The 20,876-nt window shown below is 40.3% G+C and overlaps 1 protein-coding gene across 1 annotated transcript; it reads right to left on the bottom strand.

The window, feature by feature from the left end:
- Positions 1 to 4,577: 4,577 nt before the first annotated feature.
- Positions 4,578 to 20,810, bottom strand: ACADSB (acyl-CoA dehydrogenase short/branched chain). Its single transcript, XM_042863753.1, has 11 exons — positions 20,759 to 20,810; positions 18,335 to 18,497; positions 17,325 to 17,425; positions 16,192 to 16,398; positions 15,577 to 15,747; positions 13,288 to 13,413; positions 12,814 to 12,906; positions 11,020 to 11,109; positions 8,876 to 9,013; positions 8,217 to 8,316; positions 4,578 to 7,709 (listed from the first exon to the last, which is right to left on the bottom strand). The coding sequence occupies exons 1-11, from the start codon at positions 20,798 to 20,800 to the stop codon at positions 7,639 to 7,641; spliced, it is 1,302 nt and encodes a 433-aa protein (XP_042719687.1). The 5' UTR covers positions 20,801 to 20,810; the 3' UTR covers positions 4,578 to 7,638.
- Positions 20,811 to 20,876: the final 66 nt, after the last annotated feature.

The following is a 20,876-nucleotide window of genomic DNA, read 5'->3' as shown; positions in this document are numbered from 1 at the left end:
CATGTTGAGCTGCAACTGGAAAATACATGCTGGATATAAAAAAAAAAAAGAAAGGAAGAAAAAAATAAAGTCCTCCTTAACCTTTCTGAATAATGATCCAGAAGATATCCTAGGAACACCTACTATAGATGCACTTTGCAAATTAAAGGGCTTTATTCTGCATTAATTTCTTATGCAAGTTTTAAACGAGCTCAACATATGATTCGGGTCTTTAAAGGCTCCAGGGCTCTCTAGGATTAATTCACTGTTCTTTTCACACATAAATTAATTGTTTTGTGTTCTCAAAAACGGCAAACAGCACATAAATCAACCGGTTTAGAAGAGACGTGAGGCTGGTACCTTTTGCAAATCACCCAAGTCGGCTATTTACACTTCATTACTATAATGTAACTTTTAAAGGGAAAGCTGTAAAAGTCGGACATCTGTTATTAATTCTAAACGGATTTCAATGCATAGCTCATTTTAGCAATTTGATTCCCTGAATGGCACAAGTTGTGGAGCCATTCTTCCAGCGCTCCGATTATATTTTTTCCAGTTAATAATTCAATTAGACATCGCTAATGGACGTGCAAACATTAGAAGTAGACAGTTCACCCAGCACCGCTACTTTTTGCCTAAAGCCCGGTGAGATTTGCAGATGGGAAAACATGAAAACCTAAAGGTGAGCCGTGGAGCAGCAGGAGGGCTGCGTCCTGTCTGCGGGCTGCCAGCAAGCACTCCTGCTGATGGAGCATACAGAAATCCCATTCTGGAGTTCCAAAATGTCATTCTGCTGTCTTCCAGGCTCTGTACAGCAGGCTGAGAAGCAGGGGGGAGCGGGGTACATCCCCTCATACCTTCACACAGCCAGGGCAGCACACTGCTGTCCTACTCACCGGGCAGAAGGCACAGCAAATTAGGGGTGCAGCCAAGATGCTCCCTGGCAAACAACCCTTTCATCAAGTGGGGCAAGGCTAACTTACAAGCATTTACAGCAGAGCAGGAACTGAGATGCTGACCATGGCAGTGCTGTGCTCCTGCCTGAACAAGGATGTCCCAGCACGCTGTCATCTTGAGGAAAGAGAGAAAGATTAGAGCCAGAACCTGCCTGGCTGCGGCTCCCAAAATAACTGCTTCTCCTTCTGCCCTTCCCAGAAATAGAATATGAAACCACAGCATCTTGGACAAATTGGAATTTGCATAGTTCTGCAAAACATTTCCTTCAGTTAGGAATGATTTAATTATTCTTCACTTCCTCTTCTAGAAATCATTCCTGGATAATGATGTTAGCATAGAGCAGATATGTTTCAGTCAAGAGATTGATGTAATTCAGTGCCAGAAGGCTTTTACAGTACCAAAAGAAAAAAGAATTTTGTACACTTCTAAATAGAAATAAGAGTATAGAAAAGGTTGGCAATCCAATTACAGTAGCCTGAGTCACTGGGTGTCTTAACCTGGTGCCATGTCAGCACCCTGAAGGATGTGAACCACGTGAACCAGATTCTTAGATCCTAAATAATGATTAAATCATGAGTAGCTGCATTACCTCCAGAGAATTGTTTCTCTCTGCAAATTGAATCGCTGAAGTCAAAGTACAGAAGAGCTAGAATATTTGTGATATGGAATGGAAGAACTATCGCTGCACCTTGCTTTGGACCTCAGAAACTGTGATTGCTGCATGATAGTTACATACGTTTTACAAGTAGCTCAACCGAATCCAGCTTTTATTCTTCAAGCAATAATAACCTGCCACAGCAATCAATTGGAGACCTTACCTCAATTAAACTGGGACAATTATTTCCTTTCTGAAGTTTGACTGGACCGATGCTGTGAAGACAAAAGAAATCTGGTATCTTAAGGAAGGAGCTCAACAGTTTGCATTTGGTAAAAATCATGGAATGGAGCATAAGGAGTTTTTCACTGAACACAGGGAAAACAAGACTGTGAATGTAAGTACATCGGATACCAATCTTCCAGTACATCCAGGGGAGTCAGAAAACATTTTCAAAGTTCAAAAAGTACCTTAGCTGAAAAAGTGCTTTGTGTCAATTCTTATGGGAACAGTCGGAGCGAATGCTGCATTTGGTGCGCCAACATCTTCCACCTCAGGAAAGAACACCTAACATTTTCCTTCCTAGAACAAACAGCTTTGGCTTTGACACTAAAAAAACAACAGACATTTGCTGTGTACCAACACACCATCAGCTCAACTAACAAGACAAATCATATGGAGCTTCTCAGTATTCGAGCACATTTCCAGAATCTTTAACTTCTGAATGAGATAAAATGCAAAAAAAAAAAAACATAGAACTTTGAAATCATACAAAGGTGAACACAAAGATGGCTTTTTTTTCCTTTAGGAAACTGAACTGATGGAAAGGATGATCTGAAAGCTATCCTGGTCATCTGATGGGTCACTCAGCATCCAAAAACCCTGGCTGAATTCTTTCAAGAGAAGGGAGGAAGCACCTCTTCGACCAGAAAAACAACAGTTCTGGATACGTGTATCAGAGCTTCTTGCTTCCTGTGAAGCAGAGACCCAACCACAGTTTCTTATGCAGGCCTCAAAATGCAAAGTTTTCAAACCCAAAACAATCGAACCTCGCAGACATGAGGTACAAATTCAGCATGAACAGATCACACTGCAGCTCAGCTCATTCTATCCGCACTGGGAAAGCAAGTTGTGTCATAACTGGAAAAAATAAGACATTTCTCAATCTGCCAACTTGCACTGTGCTCTAAAACAAGCAAGCAATGCCATTGCAGCTCTTCACACCAATGAGTGCTTTCCCACACTGCTCACCTTTACAGACAGAGCCAGCTGCAAGCCCTGCTAATGCATACACATGGCCTTCTTTAAACACACCAGGAGCAGTCCAGCCCTGCCATATGCACTGATTTACTACAGATGCTTTTAAAACTGTCACAGATTGCGACAACTATTTGTATAACACTTCAGTTAGCAGCTCTTCAGCTCTGCTGGGAAGAGAGCAGAAATCACTCCTCAGCTCTCACGCGCTAATTTCCTGCTGAGGTGACCCGCTAATAACCAAGCTAGCAATGTGGTGTTGGGGACTTATTACTGTATTTTAGGTTTTCCTGTTTCTATCAGACTTTTTTTTCCATCCAAGTATTATGTAAGAGAGTAGTTCCAGCTTGCAATAGCTTCCCTTTCTCCAGAGATCGCTGCAAAGTATTTGATGAACTTATTTCTCTGCATGTTCAGAACTCCTGATTGCATGTATTGCACTGAGATCTGAAAGCACTGGTTACTTGGCTATCATCATTCACTCCTCCATCAGGTGGGGAGTGCTTTTTCTTAAGGTTATTTAGTGAAGTTGTCTTGTAATATATTCTTTTTTCATATGTACAGTCCTTCAGCATTAGTCACTGTACACTAATGAGACACGCAGGGGAAGATTAGCTCCAAAAGGATGTAAATCCACATGATTTCAAATGACAGAACAATATACACAATGCTATTGCTGCCTGTTGAAATTGTCTATCTTTTTGATTTATATTGAAATGTATTTTGTCAGAAAAAATGTCACACTGTGCATCCTTCTGAACTAACTAACATACCAGTATGAATCAACATGGGAACACTGATCTATGAAACAAGCCAGTGGGAAACACACTAGCTAATTTTAGTTGCCTACCATGTTACTGCACACAAACAGAATACTTACAGGGGAAAATAAACACCAAGATTTCAAAGCTTAATCATACCTGTCATATCAGCCAATGAGAAATTCCCTCCACTGCTCTAAGTTGGACTTTGTTCATTACAGCGACTGATGTTACAACTGCCATGTTTAACCAAAATAATTATTGTCACTCCTATTTGTTAGCCCACAGCTCAGGATTAGCCACACTGATGTGTGACCTTGGCACAGACTCAGGAGGAGTGCTCAGAGGGGAACCAAGCAGGCACTCACACTCTCTCTCACCCTTTGTGTACAGCTGGCCATGCCATGGAGCTCCGGGCAACCAAGTCCAAAGAGAAAGCTTTCCAACCATTCCCTTCCACTTGGACTATGGAGTTACATTTCAAAGAGGACAACTCCTTGTCAGATGCTCTGCAACTGCTACATTCCAGTACAACAAACTGTGAAAACTCCTTTGGAATCGTGCTGCACATCTTCACCTGTCTCATCAGCTCTCGCTTGATTTGTGCCTCCTGCAACAGTTTGCACAGTGATAACATAACAGGTAAATATTCATGAAGTATTTCTGGCAGCTCTTAGCCACTCTTACATTATTCTCTTTGGAGAACATTTATCACATTGGTACAGTGAAAACATTCAGGGGCCAAGGAAAAATGTTTCTTCAGTTTTCATGTATTCAGTAAGCCCAAGAAGTCAGACAGCTGCTTCTGAACCGGACGGTGCTTCAAATCGAGTTTATTGTGGTATGAAGAACTTGAAATAGGTCTCTCACCAAAAGATTTCCAAATGGAAAAGTAATATCACGTTAATTAGAAAATTCTTTACAGAGTGAAAAGCTCCTGTGGAACAATTACTCTGTATTTCACACCATCCTTTTCTAACACAATCTTCACATAGGGAAAAGAAAACACGAAAGAAAGAACAACAGCATCAGAAACATCATATAAAAGGTTATATTTGAGCATTTTCCAGATAACAATTAAACCTTTCTGTGGATACCTGCATCAGCTTTATCACAAACCGGAGTAACGTGAAAGCAATACAACAGAAGACATATTCATTCTGTCTCAGTACAAAAACTGCAATTTAAAAATTAAAATGACAGATTACTAGAGAACCATCAGCTGATACACAAGATTAGCATTGTATCTAGTCAGATATCAAATTCAGGCACTTTTTAATGCATTCTCAAAGGTTTTTTTTTCTTCTAACCAGTGCAGATGTAGCATATGAGTACTGAAGATGTTGTTCCAAGGTAATAGACCACTGACTGAAATGACTAAGGACATATACAGAAAAACTCACTAATATAAATACATATTGTGCATGAAGCAGCTTTAAGTCCTACTCTCATCACAGAAAGCCTTGTGACACTCACCATGCCAGCTCTGCTGCCCCACACCTACTGGTCCAACCACCATTAACAGTTCTATGCTTAACACTGCCAAGGGCAAAAGTGCAATTTATGACACGTGTCCAAACCCAATCGGGGTGGGGGCCACAGGCAGCTCTTAACAACTCCTGACAACAGAGCACACCCTATTACTAAACTAACAACTGCATCAATGCAGCCATGGAAGCAGGCTTAAGAGGGTCAAATTCTGCCCAGAGTAAATGGCCAGAACAGCCAATGCTGACACAGTGGGCATGTTCCTTCTTTAAGGAAAAGTGGAATCTGGGAAGAAACCCGGTGATTCACATTTACTTGTGCGCATATTCCTCCACAAAATGTTGTAGACAGGAATAGAATGCATTCATTTTGTTCAAAAGAAAGAATTCGGACAGCACATGGAATGGAGAGACATGAAACACTCACAGTCATAATACTAGCTAAAAGACTGACTTTGCCTTTCTAAGAAGAACTGTTGAGTTGCTGATGAAGCTGTCCAGGCAGTTTTTTGAAGTACAGCAGCCAAGTTCAGACTGCAAGAAATCACATTATTGTGAGTCTTTTCCTTTTTTTTTCCCCCCTATTTTAAATAGACACCTGACCCAGCTCCACACAAACAGACAGTCCTTTTACACGAGGCTGAATATCCAGCCCTAAGCAGTCCTTCAAGGAGCTCTGCACTTTCCTTAATAAAGGGTTTGCTTTTAGCACTACATTAAGTCACTTAAGTACCATCACTCACTTTGTAGCCTCACACAAATCTAAAGAAGCCAAGCTAAGATATTGCCTTGCACTACGAGACCCATTAAACAGTACGGATCAAAACCTGATCTCTGCTGATACTCGTGTTAGCAAAGCAGGCTGGAGCAGCTGAGGACAGCCTCTCACATTAGCACATTGCATCATAGCAATCAAGGACACTCAAGTATTTATAGTAAGATTACAATCAGCCTAGTCTCACAGCTGCCTATTTTGAGCAGAGTAACTGCTGTTACTCATTGTAGTGTTCATAGTCTTAACTGTAGTCTAGAATCTGAAAGAAAGTCTGCAAACAACCTGAAATGTGTTTTAACAATATATGAGGAAGAAACTTTCAGGAATTCTTTTGAACAAACTCACATGGAAAGTGCTTTTTTATTTGGCATAGTTATCACATTAGTTCTTTGCCTGTCAACAAGGCAAAGAGGGTATGTGGGGAAAGTCACTCACTAAAATAGTTACTTCCCTTTGAGGCTGAAAGCACGTGTAAGAACTGATGCTTTTCTTCTTGCTTGTTTCTCTGTATAAGGCACTGCAGTGTGCTTGTCAAAATATACTTATTGAGGGCCCTTTTCCACAGTTGGCCAGAAAATCCTCTGGGAGTCTCAGACTGGAACTTTCTATACTCCACTCAATGTTACACATAAGTGACTAGGAAGCTTTAAAAATGAGATCCTTCTAAGTTGGCCAAAACAGAAAACCAATCTTTCCCTACCCAAAACACTTGAAACAAATTGCCAGTTACAGCAATTATATAATTATATAAACTTCCAGTCTCTCGACTCTAAGTTAATTAGTTCTCCTACACTGAAGAGTCCTCACAAGTAAATGAAATGTCTAATTTTAAAGTAAACAGAGAGGGACAAAACAGCAAATACATCCAGACAATTATCTCCCTCTCTCCCCAGTGAAGATAACTGGCTCTTAGTGGTTACAGAGAAACCACTGACTTCCATGATTTCCTTCCCCTCCACAAATCAATCATCTCTCCCTAACTCTCAGGAAGGTTCTGAGGACTGAAGTTGGTAACACACACTGAACACGGGAAGGCCGCTGTGAGGTAGCATCACAGCATTCCTATTATCTAGCTTATTCCTCTGTCCTTCTCAAGAACCAGTAGAGCTTTTTAACCCCATTTCACAAAGATTTCAACTCAACCTTTTATAAAAGGATATCTATAAATAGCCTCTTAGATTTAAACCCTTAACATCTGTGAATGCTGGAAAGGGAGGCAGGCATTATCTACCTTTCAGTACTACAGAGTGGGGCTGGAAGGGCTTAATTACCAAGATATACTTAAGAACACACTAAAGGCTGCAAAAAAAAAAAAAAAAAAAAAAATAAACAAAATTACTCCAATTAAAGCAGCTCCACAGACATCAATCCCCAAAAGAGGAAAACCATCCCTTTTACCTATTTCCAAGCAGCTCTCCTCATACCCCACGCTAAAAAAGGCATGAAGAACAAACTGAAGCGTTACACTGTGCAGCAGCTGGGCTGCACACGAAGAGACCTTTCCCACAGGCAGCTTAACAGAAGCTTTTACATCAGGCAACATTTCTTTTGTTTCAGTCTGAAATCTTGAAGTTCGGACACACTGCTTGTATAATCAAAAGCAACAAAATTTCAGCCAAGAGATTGCTTTTAACTCAAGATTTAGCATGATTTATACATTCACTGTCCTGAAATGCGGAATCCACCGTTTTGCTTGTGATTTTGTCTCTGATAATGTATTCTTATTTTGATATCACTTCTGATTTTGTATAAACACAAAGAACTCGGGATTAGTGATTAACGCTCAGTGAAGTTGTTGCTGTTAACAGTCACAAAGTTCTTAAACTTTCAGTACTCCTGTGCTAAGCTTTTTGCAATGGTGCTCAACTGGATGTTTGAAGTTCCTTCATATATTGTGCCTGAAATCAGAACAGAAAGAGTTAGGAGACAATAAAATCATGGTGAGTACTCCAAGAGATCAAGATATTATCCGAACAGTCCAGCTAGAACACTGATGATTACAAACAGAAGCTTTACCAAATAAGTTCTAGAGTTAATATTCGTGTAGGTGTTCACATCTTATCTGTGACAATCAAAATGCTCTTCTTTTGATACAACAATTTCCATGAAAACCAATTCCTAGATAACCAATAGAAGGCTAACCATCAACACAAGATGTCAGCAATTGGCAGCAATGTCAAACCCTTAGGTTCAGCAGTTACACTGGTAAACAAGGAAACCTCCGTGAAATTCTACATACATTCAGATCTTTAATCCAAACAACTACATACAAAGATACATTTTAATCAGTGTTGATGACAGTTCTCAGGGAAAAAAAATCTCTTTACAAATTAGCTAGTCATTCATGTCCAAAGTATAACAACATCAATGCCACAAAAAACACCTGTTTAGAGGCTACCACTCACCTATTTTGCAGTCACGGTAGTACTTTTCTATTGGGTAATTCTTTGTGAATCCAACACCACCCATCCATTCAATGCATTTACTGGTTGTTAGCGTTGCAACCTGTGAAAATAGTTTCACTGTTACTATTTCAGCATTCAACATCTTGTAGGCAACGCTCCACTTTATGGTTATTAAAAGTGAAGGCAAAATAGTAATTACAACAATAACTAGTATAAGGGGAAAAATGACAGATTGATATTTTTGTATTCATCTTATGCAAGTTACTTGATGCATGAACATTCTTCCACACCAGAGAACATTAAGAATTCACTATTACTGCAAGGGTTCACATGACACCCTATGAAACAGATTAGGGAAAATACGCAAAACAGCAATTAAAAAGAATCAGAAGCAATGCAGTTCTGAATCACATTAAGCATCACAGTTGTGGACCAGCTAAGTTGAATCATTTATTTCTCCAGCCACAAAAAGAATTCCAAGAGAATGAAATCTCTCTACGTAAGTCAAAATACAAATTCACTTTCTCTTTTAATGACAGAATATAGAAATACAGCTACAGATTTCACAGCAAAACATGACTTAACAATTGCACGTTCAGTAACAGAAGAAACTTTCAAACAGCAGTGAAATGAACATTAAATTGAAAAGTGTACATTACCTCTGCAGCATAGTATTTGGCCATGCTAGCCTCCTTTATGTAAGGCTTTCCTGTTTCTGCAAGACGGGCTGCATTGTAGGTCAACAGCCTTGCAGCCTCCAACTGTGTGGCCACCTGAGCTATCTGATGCTGCATGGCCTGTAATAAGCATGTCACAAGTCAGACAGAACTAATATTTAGTACTCACGTGACATTTCTAGCAAGAATCCCTTTCTCCACAAAAGGACATATCTACACTCAAAAACAGAATAAAAAAGTAATCCAGATAGACCAGCAATTCTTCATGGCTCTGCATTTGCGACAACAAATTCGAGAAATCTGAGCCACTGAAGTCCTCTGAGGAATTGCACTCTCTCCTTTCCTATAATAGCAGGACTAGGGGAAATGGATCCAAGTTGAAGGAGGGAAGATTTAGGTTGGATGTTAGGGGGAAGTTCTTTACAAGGAGAGTGGTTAGGCCCTGGAACAGGCTGCCCAGGGAGGTTGTGGATGCCCCGTCCTTGGACGTGTTTAAGGCCAGGTTGGACGGGGTCCTGGGCAACCTGATCTGAATGTGTATGTTTGGTGGCCCTGCTAGGCAGGGGGGTTGGAACTACATGATCCTTGGGGTCCCTTCCAACCTGGGTGATTTTGTGATTCTGTGATCTGCGATTCTGTGATTCCTTTCCTCTTCTTGAATTCAGAAGTACAGAGGAACTTCTTGCCAGACTGGAAAGAGTCAACTATTTGAACCCATGAATACCAAAGAAACCTCAGCCAACTGGCAACGTTCTGCTCAGCAGTGCAGTGACAAGAGTTGGTCAAAGTGCTACATTTACTTGGCAGCTATCTACTGAAACAGTTGTACATCAACACATCTAGTTCTCCCATGAAGTTTAACTGAAAAAGACACGAAAAAAACTTCTTAGATAAGAATGGAGAACTACCAGTGCAACAACTACCTCTTCCCATGCACAATATTCATGAGACAAAAGCCATGGGTGGCTTAGAAAGAAGCATAGAGGATGTGACTGATGAATGGATTCAACAGGATGGAAAGTGGTGATGGAATTCACCTCTAAATGGCAGATATTAAAGAAGAATAGGATTACTGAAATAGATACAAACATTATGATGATTGAAAATGAATATTTAATAGTCTAACGCACCTAAAACACAATGAAATCTTTCATCTTACTAGAACATTAACACTGCTCCTTAAAATTTGCAGAAACATACAGCAGAAATATAAAGGCAGGTCAAAATAACAGAATAATTTGGCAATTATGAAATTCAATTTCCCATTTGAAAGACACAGTTCCAATAATTTGCTAAATATCTCTGGGTGCTTCCTAAAATTTGTACAAATTACCAGAAGCATTAATGTTCCTTCCCTTCAGCTGAGATGTAGGTTTCTTTTAACAAGAAAATTACTACAGTAATTACAATTATACATCTTCCTTATTAAACTATACCTCATTTTTGCAACAAAGAGTCTTTCAGTTTAAGATACAGATATTATCAGGAAAACTCAATGTCTTCATATAACACAGGAAATAGGATAATTTAATCAGTTTTCCTCATCTTCCTACGTTTTTCAGTGTCTCCAGGAAAAGGCCTTCCCCTACACCTCATGTGAGCGTATAAAAACTGGGATGTGCTCAACATACTGTGAGACTAAAATCAGGGTGTATTTTTCAAGGCAGTGAATGTAATAGCAAGCAAAACGAGTTACAGCACCACTGTTTTAAAATTATGAATGATTTACATGCCATTTGAGTAAAAACAACACTGAATTGCTATAGTTCCCAGGCAGGTGGTTGAGTCACCGTCCCTGGATGTGTTTAAAAACCATTTGGATGTGGTGCTCAGGGACGTGATTTAGTGGAGGGCTGTTGTAGTTAGGGTGGTATGGTTAGGTTGTGGTTGGACTCAATGATCTTTAAGGTCCCTCCCAACCTGAGCATTTCTGTGATTCTGTGATTTCAAATGGCAGACGAATGCTTGTCTGAAATTCTTCTGAAAATTTCTTCTCAAATATGGAGTTATGGCAGAAGAATCAAGAACAAATTATGAAAATCAGGGAACTCACTTTATGAACTTTATCTACTGTGATCACTGCTACTGCCTTGGAGAAAATCTCTCATGAGCCTGTTAACAAGTACCTGGAAATCAAATACGCGTTTCCCAAACTGGACTCTCTCCTTTGTGTATGGAACTGCGTGGTCAAAACACCCCTGTGCCAGTCCTAACATCTGTAAAAAAGACAAGGCATGTATTCAGTAAAACTCAGCTAATGAATGCACCTTACAGAGATCAGAGCAGAGAGTCTTTGGTCAGTGAGTTCACCTTTGTAAAAAGCCTGGTGTTTAGGAGAAAAAATTTTCTTCCTACCTAATGAGTGCTAAAACAAATCCCAAATATTATGTTCTATACAGAATCGGAAGAGAGAGTTTTACAGTTACTCAGATTTCAGACATTTACTTTTTATTCAATTAAGATTCCTGATTAAAAAAACCACAATGCCTACAAAAAAGGGTATCTAAGAAAAGAACATAAGAAAATAATGCAGTACTTGGCTCATTAGCTGCACTGGCATATTTATTGTTGTCTCAAATAAACTCATGTGAATGAGCTAAGTACATCAGCTTCAGCACCTCTACCAATATATACAGCTACCTTGCCCTTAAACTGTCTGAAACTGTTTTCACAGCCATAATTATATTTTTACTTAATTTTAATTATCTTTTAAACCCACCACACTGCAAAACTAAATTCAATACTACAGGGCTTTAACACTGCTCTTCTTGGTCATTCAAGTATATTTCTCACCATTTACCAAAACAGTAGTAACTGAGATATAACAACTACCTGACCTTAACTTTTAATTAGGCTATAAGTGTAACTTGAAGTAATTAAGTTAAATTCTAGACCATGTATTTTACTGCCAGAGCATCTATATTATTTATATCTCTGGGAATAGCAGGGCCCATGGCTCTCGTTTTTAAATGCCATATGTGGACAGGTTTAATCACAGACGATTTTTAGAAATGATGGCAAAGCCAATGCATTTAGCAACACAGTGTACTGCCATGTGAAAAGCCTAAGTTTTAGAAGGACCACTACTCCTGGTGTGATCATTCAGAGGTCTGTCTGCAAGCTGGAGGAAAAGGTTAGGGAGGATCAGCAGTACAGATGCATGGCACCCTACACAGCATAGCTACATTCACAACAAAATACCAAGGAAACATTACTTATTAGGAAGTAAATTTGAAAATACAGAGAAAACTTGCCATAAGCTGTTTTATTATAAGGCTGTATCTGATTTCCACTGAAGTCACCAGCAGTCTGGGATCTAAAGTGAGTTTACAACAAAATGCAGCACTTGGAAGAAACTCCAAGATGAGCAACTGAGTTCTTGAAGATGCCATTAAGATACAATTTTCAAACTCAACACTGAACGAGGACACTTCTGCTACAGAAAACATCATACTCATTTCAAAAATAAGTTAACTATTAACAAAAAGGCTACTGAGGAAACACTAGTTAGCCCAAGGTCACATTTGGCAATCCCATCACGATGAGAAACATTCACATCAGACATTTCAGTACATTATCCACAGATCTAGTCTTCAAAAAATAAATTTACACAATGAGAGACAGAAGTGTTGAAATATTTCTGAAGCCATAAGTTCACCACCAAAGACAAGCTAATTGGTATTTAATGTGCTTAAATGCATTGCTTATGTCACAGCAAGGATTTAATCATTCGCAGTTGTTTTGGTATATTGCTGGTATATTACTTTAGACACAGGGACAGTGACACCTAGTGGCAATGTAGTTTTTAATAAAGCATCTCCTCAATTGTTTATCTTTACTAGCCCCCAATACTTTGTAATGTCCAATGCAAATTCAAAGTTACATCATGGTTGCATTCAGCATTAAACAATGTTACCCACCTGTGCAGCAATCCCTATTCTGCCACCATTCAGCATCCCAATCGCATACTTGTAGCCCTGTCCGATCTGCCCAAGGATATTTGTCTCAGGAACCTAAGGAATAAAATCACTCAGTTGTTTCTGTTCCATTCTGCTTTGCAACTGCTAGAAGTGTTCACAGGTGAATCAATGTATGCATCTTGTTTAATTTGCCCTGAAAAGGAGGGCATAAAACATAAACCAACCATCTGCGTATTAGAAGATCCAATTAGAACATTCTCTGATTATAAATTCAATTAGGAAAAACGGTATCAAAATTTAGAACTTAAAACTCAATCATCCTGAGTATTTCTGAGAAATAGGGATGACTGTAACAAGCAACGAAGGGGAAACAGGGAGAAAGAAATGGAAATGTAGTTAACCTTCTTTCCTTCTGTGTGACCAAGCTCAAATCATACACAAGTTATGCTTCAGTAGCTAAAGAGCCTACAATACCTTAACGTTTTCAAATGTTACTGGGCAGGTAGAAGATGCTCTGATTCCAAGCTTATCCTCCTTCTTGCCTACATGTAGTCCCTCTGTGTCACGATCTACTATGAAGCATGTAATTCCCTTGTATCCCTAGGACAAATTAAAAAAAATAATCAGTAACTGTTCTTTTATACTAGTATTATTACCAAATGCTTATATAAATATCACATTCCAAAGCTGATGTTTCATACCTGCTCCATATGTTACTAAATAAGCAGCTGGCACTGTCATCTGCTCCCCATATCTACTAATTATAGCTCAACACAGGCCAAAGCAAACACTACTATTAAGACATTCCACATGAAAGACAGAATAATTTTGGAAGTTGTCTTGAGAGGACAGCAAACCAGTATTATGCCAATGGAACAGGATCACAGTGCCTGTCTGTACTGGAAATCACTGGGAAAGCAAGGTTATGCTGTGTTGGAACATGGCACATGTTAAACAGTGAGCTGCCAGACAGAGTGTGTTTAGGCTCGAGTGGACAAATGAATAGCAGCTCTAAACCCACCTGTCAGAATATTCTGCAGTATGCAAGTTTTCAGTTAAGCTCAATCTCTCCAGCTATGCTCCCAAAGGAAGGCTGCAATTAATCACTTCCTTCTAAGGTTGTCCAAAGTAAGAATGCTCATTAAGGAGACTGTTATCACTGGGAACTGTGTCTGAATATTCAGAGTTCAGTATAAGTACTATAAAAGCCCTGAATGGACATCCAGGATTGTAGGCACATTCATCTTATGATTCCAGTCTGCAGAACATGAATACCACTGCCTTTTCATTTCCAAAAAGTAGTGGGAACATATTTTATGGAGTACTCTGAGATCATTGTGATGGTTGTTGTACATATTCAGATCACAATCCGGACAGGACACTCAATAATGCATGTGACAATACATAAACTGTACAGTCAGTCTGAATTCTGGCACCTCTATGCACAGGACTGCAGTTTTCACACAGCTGAAATCTTAGAATCCTGAAGTACAGCAGTAATTCCTGATGACTGTCACTTTCCCTTCCTCTCTGTAACTTATTCCTATTTCCAGTTCTCTCTCCTTTCCCCCACTCATTCATGCTTTCTCAGCATTTCCTCCTGCCAGAACCACAGCAGTCTCTCACACCCCATTCTACAAGGCCCAGGAGAGAAGTGCAAAGTCCTTCAAGGCCAAGCTCTCATCTCTTTCCAAACCAACCACCCACAGCACTTCTTCCCATTAAGAGGACGGCACAGTGAAGCAGGAAAAGCATTGTGGTCCTTGTGAAAGAGTCGTACCCTTATTAAAGAGGAGACAGTATTTCCTCTCTGCTGTGGTTTTATGATTTCTGCTATCAGTATTCCACATCATAACATCATGTAGTGCACTGCAAGTTAAAGAGTTAGTAGTACACAGATCTACACTGGTCTGTTCTTTTATATATACTGTTGTTAACTGTTAGCTAGTCTTTGAAAATCAATGGCTTTCAGTCTCCTTGAATATTAACGGAAAAATCAAATTTCTAACTTCAACAGGACAAAACATATGCTGTCAAAATGCTACACACAGTAACAACTCCAGACTATAAGCAAGGGACAGCAGTTAACAAATATGGAAGTCACTTATCAAATGCATTTTCAGGTTATGAAGTACTCAAATCACCCACCAGACTGTGATGAAATGAACAACATTTCAGAAAGCAACACGATGCTCAATGTTCTGCCCAATGAAAGGAAACAAGATATTTTTGTATTGGATTCTCTCTCTGCTTTGTGGTACAGCATACTTTAAAGCTTGCACTTGATTTTTCTGGGTCTTTACCACCAATGTCCAAATTAGTAAATGACAAAACTTGAAACATGCATATTCAGATATGGGTTTGGTTTTCTTTTTCTTTTACCTGAACTTTACTAATGTGTCCTTGTTAATTATTTGGTACATGTAGCCTAAGCTCTGTTTTGCCTTGCAAAACAGCAACTTGTCAGTTGGGCCAGAAGTGTCACAAACAATCTGTTCTTCTGTTACTCAGAATAAGACCAATGCATGCTGTGCTTGTCATCAAGTAATTATGACTCTGACATTTTTATTTTCCCTGGTGGGAGGAATTTATTAAATTGCTCAGCAAGTTCTCTATTTTTGTTGGAAAACACTTGAAAGGTTTGTTCTCAGCTAGGAAAAGGTGCAAAGAATATTAGCCTTTAACATCAGATTATTAATATAAAATGCACAGACTCATATCATCATCTGACATTGAAAATAACATTATTCTTTAGCAACTTACTGAGGCAGGATCTGTATTTGCCATCACAAAGAAAACCCCTGCATGTTCTGCTAAGGTAATCCACATCTTTGAGCCATTGATAATATAGTAGTCTCCTTTCTTTTCAGCACGAGTCTTCAAAGAGAAAGCATCACTGCCAGATCCAGCCTCTGACAGGCAAAAACTGCCTATCTGCCAATGGAAGGGAAAAATTCTTTTTAGGAATTCTGCAACAAAAATAGTTATTGGCAAGCACAAGCCTCTTGAATTCAAACCTTTTAACCTATCACCTCAAAGTAACTAAGTTTCAGGTATGGAGGTTAACAACAAACACCATGTAATTCCATGTCTCTTGCAGTCAACTGCTTCAGTGATTTCTTTTCCACAGTAAGTTAAATTTCAATGGAACTGAGGAACTGAGATCCTTTCCTCTTTTACCTCTCATCTACTGATGACAGGATACATCTCTACCACCACAGCTCTCAGCTCTAACAAGTGTTTCAAACTTCACATACAAAGATGTTTTCCACTGCTGCAGTCACCCATTTAGTTAGTGGGAAAAAGACACCCAACCACTACTGCTATGTGACTTCTGAAAACTGTCCTATGTTGTAGTAACATGAGATGCTGACTCACTGTATCTTTAGACACTTTAGGCAAGTAGGTTTTCTTTTGTTCTTCTGTTCCATATGTGGTAAATAACCTATTTGTCAGGGTATTTTGGAGTTCACACACTAAAGCTACAGTTGGATCAACTTTGGCCAATTCTTCTACTGCCAATATGACAGAAAAAAACGAAGCTCCAGTTCCTCCATACTCTTCCCCAAGTTCAATACTCATCAGCTGAAATAGAAAAGATGCAAATATATCAGCCTTTCTCATGAGTTCTCATCACCCTGTTAGCCAAAAACTTAAAAGGCTAAAATAAAAACTACAACATGTAAGCATTTCCAGGTCCTTTCTTGAAGTTCCTTTTAATACCCTCTACAAACTAAAAAAATTATCAAATTATCATTTTTGATTATATATCAATGATCAAATTTTGATAAATAACATGATCAAATTATCAAGAGTCAACCCGTGCAAGAAATAATTCACAAAAGCAGAATACAGGCCAAACATCACCAAGGCCAGGCTGGACGTGGCTCTGGGCAGCCTGGTCTGGTGGTTGGCGACCCTGAACATAGCAGGGGGGGTTGAAACTAGATGGTCATTGTGGTCCTTTTCACCCCAGGCCATTCAATGATTCTATGATCGCTGCAATTTCAGTGTAAGTCCATCATTTAGAGTAGTCTTTGTACAAAGTGATGTTTTCATCATAGATGAGCGTTAGGTCTAATAGCAGGAAAGGTTACAACTGAATGCAGGAATGATAAACTCAAGCTCCTGTGGCTGCCTGATATGGATATGGAAGACTCTCAATGCCCTCTTCCAGAGACACTTACAGTTATGCTGGTTCTAGTATTCCATGCAATTATTCTTGTCCAAGAAAAAAAACCAAAAAGTTGGTAAAGAAAGAACTCAAAGATAATTTGAAGAATGCAGTATAAGAGTGGGACAGATGGAGAGAATATCACAGTAAAAGATGGAGAGAAATTACAAAACTAAACTGCCCTTCTGTGGATAAACCCCAAATTTTCCAACATGCGTTAGCTCAAATGAATTCTCTCTCACAATCTTTTAATCTAAAAATCTGAAAAGTGGACAGTTAGAAACTCGTATTACTGGTGTTGCTTTTGGACTAAATAATCAAGTAAAAATGTGCAGACCCCTTGTTCAAACAATCCCTTTATTACAGAGTCTTCCATTTTCGAATTCTCATCCATTTTTTGTACCAGAGGTGCAACTCGTTCCTGAGCAAATCTTTTCACTGTAATGAAAGAAGAAAGCAAGCATGTAAGTATCCTAACACTGTACTTGAGGATCACTAAAATGTCACACTTCTGACAGGTTATGCCTCTATTCTGACACTCCCTGACAATTTAAAAAGACAAGAAGTGAAACAAAGTAATGTGCCACAATACTCCGCTATCATTCACATCACAAGCTTGTGAACTGAACCAAACACTTTCTGTAGATTTAGAAACTTCAAAAAACAACTCAAAGACACTTACATGCAATTATCTGGCAAAAAATAAAGGGGGGGGCAGGGGAAATATTCCCAATACGCCCCTTATTTTGTTAGCTGTATCTTCTTTACAAATTCAGCTTCTCACTTGGGCAGTCTTAAGGCTTTAACACATGTTGAGTGCATGAGATGATAAGCAAGACTCTTCCTGTTCAAGATGAGCCTTAGAGATCTCTGCTAGATGTGCAGGTTCTCACTCTGAGTCCTCTGTGCCTCAGTCTTCCTCATGCAGGCCTGACTACATTGCAGGCACACATCACATCTGGCCCCATCTGGGGACAGGTGAAACCTCTGACAAGCAGCTGGAGCAGTGACCCACAGCTGAACCAAGCATTTCTGAAAGGGCATGAGACAACACCAGGCAACTTCACTGCTGGGACAGCAACAGTTTCAAACAGCTAATATTTACTCAAGCAGAGTAAACTGCACTCTGGTATGCGCACTTGTGCTCTGGTAACATGGAAGAAGGACCAAAACAGCACTGCATTCTTCTCTTGTGATCGACAGCAATTTAAAAATTAAGCAAAATTCAACAGAACTATCTCAACTAGAGATTTAACTGCTATTAAATGACAAAAAAAAGTATTTTTAAGGTAAGATTTCCCTTATAGCTAGGCATTTCTGAATTTTAACCACACAGAAAATAGGTACCCATATCTTTCAGCATCGTCTCCTCTTCAGTGAATGTTTGAAGCGGAGCACAGACGAGTCCCTCAGTTGTCACATTTGGCTTAAGTTCTGATTTGAAGGATCTATAGACGCACTGAGAAGCCCTCCAAGAGGCTGCCAAGTATGCTGGCACATTTCTTTTCAGCTGTTGACAATAAATACAGAACATCAGAACGGTTAGCAGAATTCATGTCTGTAGACTTCTTAAATATTCATGTAAAACAACGTGGTTTTTTTTTCCCCCCCCACAATTCCACTCAACTTTAATAACAGACTTAACTTCTCTGATTTTCTAGGGACCAGCAACTTTCACTTTCAAAGCAATGACAGCCCTTTCTCTGATTATCTTGTTGTGAAAGGGCATGACTTCAACAGCACTGTGGATTTTTCTGTTCCAATCCAAATCTTACTTATCACTGGCTGATTTTCAGAGCAAACATTTCACAATCTAAGCACGAGGTATTTGAAACTTCCTATATGGTTTAAATCCTACAGCTAGTATATTGATAGTACTCTGTAACTAATTATTAACGTGTCTTGGTTGATTTCTTTAAAAAGCACAGGAGTACTAAACTTGAATGATTAACCTCACCCCTCTAAGAAGCGTCTCTCCATTCATCCATAACACAGAACAATCTCAAATGACATCTAGAAGCAGTGTGTATCCACCCGAGAGAGTAGAGGTATTACACAGCATTTTACTGCAGGGGGAACTGTGTTAAGCATGCATGGTAAAATCCAGGAAGTCACCAAAATGAATAGCATACACAGCGTGGCTGTTGGGAGCAAGCTGCACACAGGGATCATCAGCTGAGCAAACAGAGACAATGTGACAGAACGAGTTTTGCATCTTGGGGAGCTATGAACTACTTTCTGCTCAAAGAATTGCTCAGGTAGGTAATGGAATTAACATAGCAAATGCGAGCTGGCTCAAAAAGCAACAGGTTAATGTATGGAACCTGCTGCAAAATGTATTTTGTGCTATTCAAAAGCAGCATTCAAAAAAGAACAGTCCAATCAACTGAGCTCAAAAGAGATGAGACAGAAGGAGGCTTTGCCCTCACAGCTCCCTGAACCCAACGCACTCTGTGGCTGTTGTCCCATCAGATCTTTGCTACAGGTTTCTGTCACTGTTGCTGCCAGACGGAAATGCAGGCATTCATTTCTTATCAAGACAGCTGGTGACAGAAACCCCTAGCAGAGACACAGCTGTGCCATAAGAATAATGTATATATGAGCAGCCCTCCTGCCAACATATGTTTTTGCTAGCATGCTCTCTTAACCTCACAGTGAACTGATGACAGACTGTGCTGTAAGCAGAGTGCTGCCAGCTTACAAAAAGCAGGACAAGTTGGCAGTGCACATTATGATAGCAGCATTTCTCAAAAACCAGCAGAAACTTTGAGGTTGGGAATTAAAAATTCCTTTGATCTTTCCAATACTTACTCTTCCATGCTGACTTTCAATACCTGTCACCACACTGAAGAACTGCTGTAAAACAGATCTGTGGACTCCTTTTGTCTTAGCAACAAGATGCCCAAGCCTATCACAAGCAAGGCACGTTACTCCAAACAGCCATGTACAACCACAAGAAAATAAAAGGAGTTGCAATGCAGAAAACAGACACTGCTATTTGTTCGTATGCAACACCACAGGTCACAAAACAAACACTGACTGTGACTGATTCAGGAATACTGTATTTAGATGAGCAGCAACAACTGCAACACTTTCAAACTACGATTAAGTCACTGGAGCTGCCACAGTTCTTCACAGGAAAGCAAACTGAGAGCTGCTTTAATAGAGAAAAGAATCCAAGCTAAGCACGATCCTGAGGCTGACAGTGGGTACAGAGCCAGTACTGCTGAAACAATATCTAGTAATACTCTGGGTGTCACCCACACTTCCCTTGGGGGCTCTCAGCACTGGGATGCAGACTTACTGACCGCACAGTGAACACATCACTGGATGCACACGGAGCTCTCTGCCCCACGCACAGAGGGAAGTTGATATTTATCGACCAGAGAGAAAAACACAAAGACTCTTCTCAAACGACGACAGGCAGCTGGGTGAGCTCGGCCGATCAGCAGCCCAGCAAGGACAAGCAAAGCGCTGCTCAAGGAAGCAGCTCCGCACAGCCAGCAGCTCAGCGTCCATCGCTGTGCTGCAGCAGCTCCCGGCAACTGCGCCAGAGGTTCGGTGAAAGCCAGCGCTCAAAGCAGCAGCCCCGAGCTCTGCTCCCCTCCCCGCCACTCCAACACAACAGGGCTGCTTCCCCTCCCCAGCACCGCCCTGAGATGGAGCCCGCGTGGCAACCCGCACACAGATCCGCTCCGAACAAGGGAACGCTCAGTCCTCTCCCTCACCACCACAAGGCGGGCGGCCCTCAGCCCGCGGCCCGCACATCACCTTAGCGCCGCTCCTCAGCCAAGCTCCCGCCGCCGCCGCCATGCCAGCCCGCTGCCCGCCCCCTCCGCGCTGTCTCGCGAGACTTCGGAGAGGGGGGGGCCGCCGGGCGGCACAACAA

The sequence above is a fragment of the Lagopus leucura genome, unplaced genomic scaffold (assembly GCF_019238085.1).
Source record: "Lagopus leucura isolate 7727_CA_CO unplaced genomic scaffold, USGS_WTPT01 Super-Scaffold_741, whole genome shotgun sequence".
NCBI classification, from domain to species: domain Eukaryota; kingdom Metazoa; phylum Chordata; class Aves; order Galliformes; family Phasianidae; genus Lagopus; species Lagopus leucura.
This window is presented reverse-complemented; position numbering and strand designations above follow the sequence as displayed.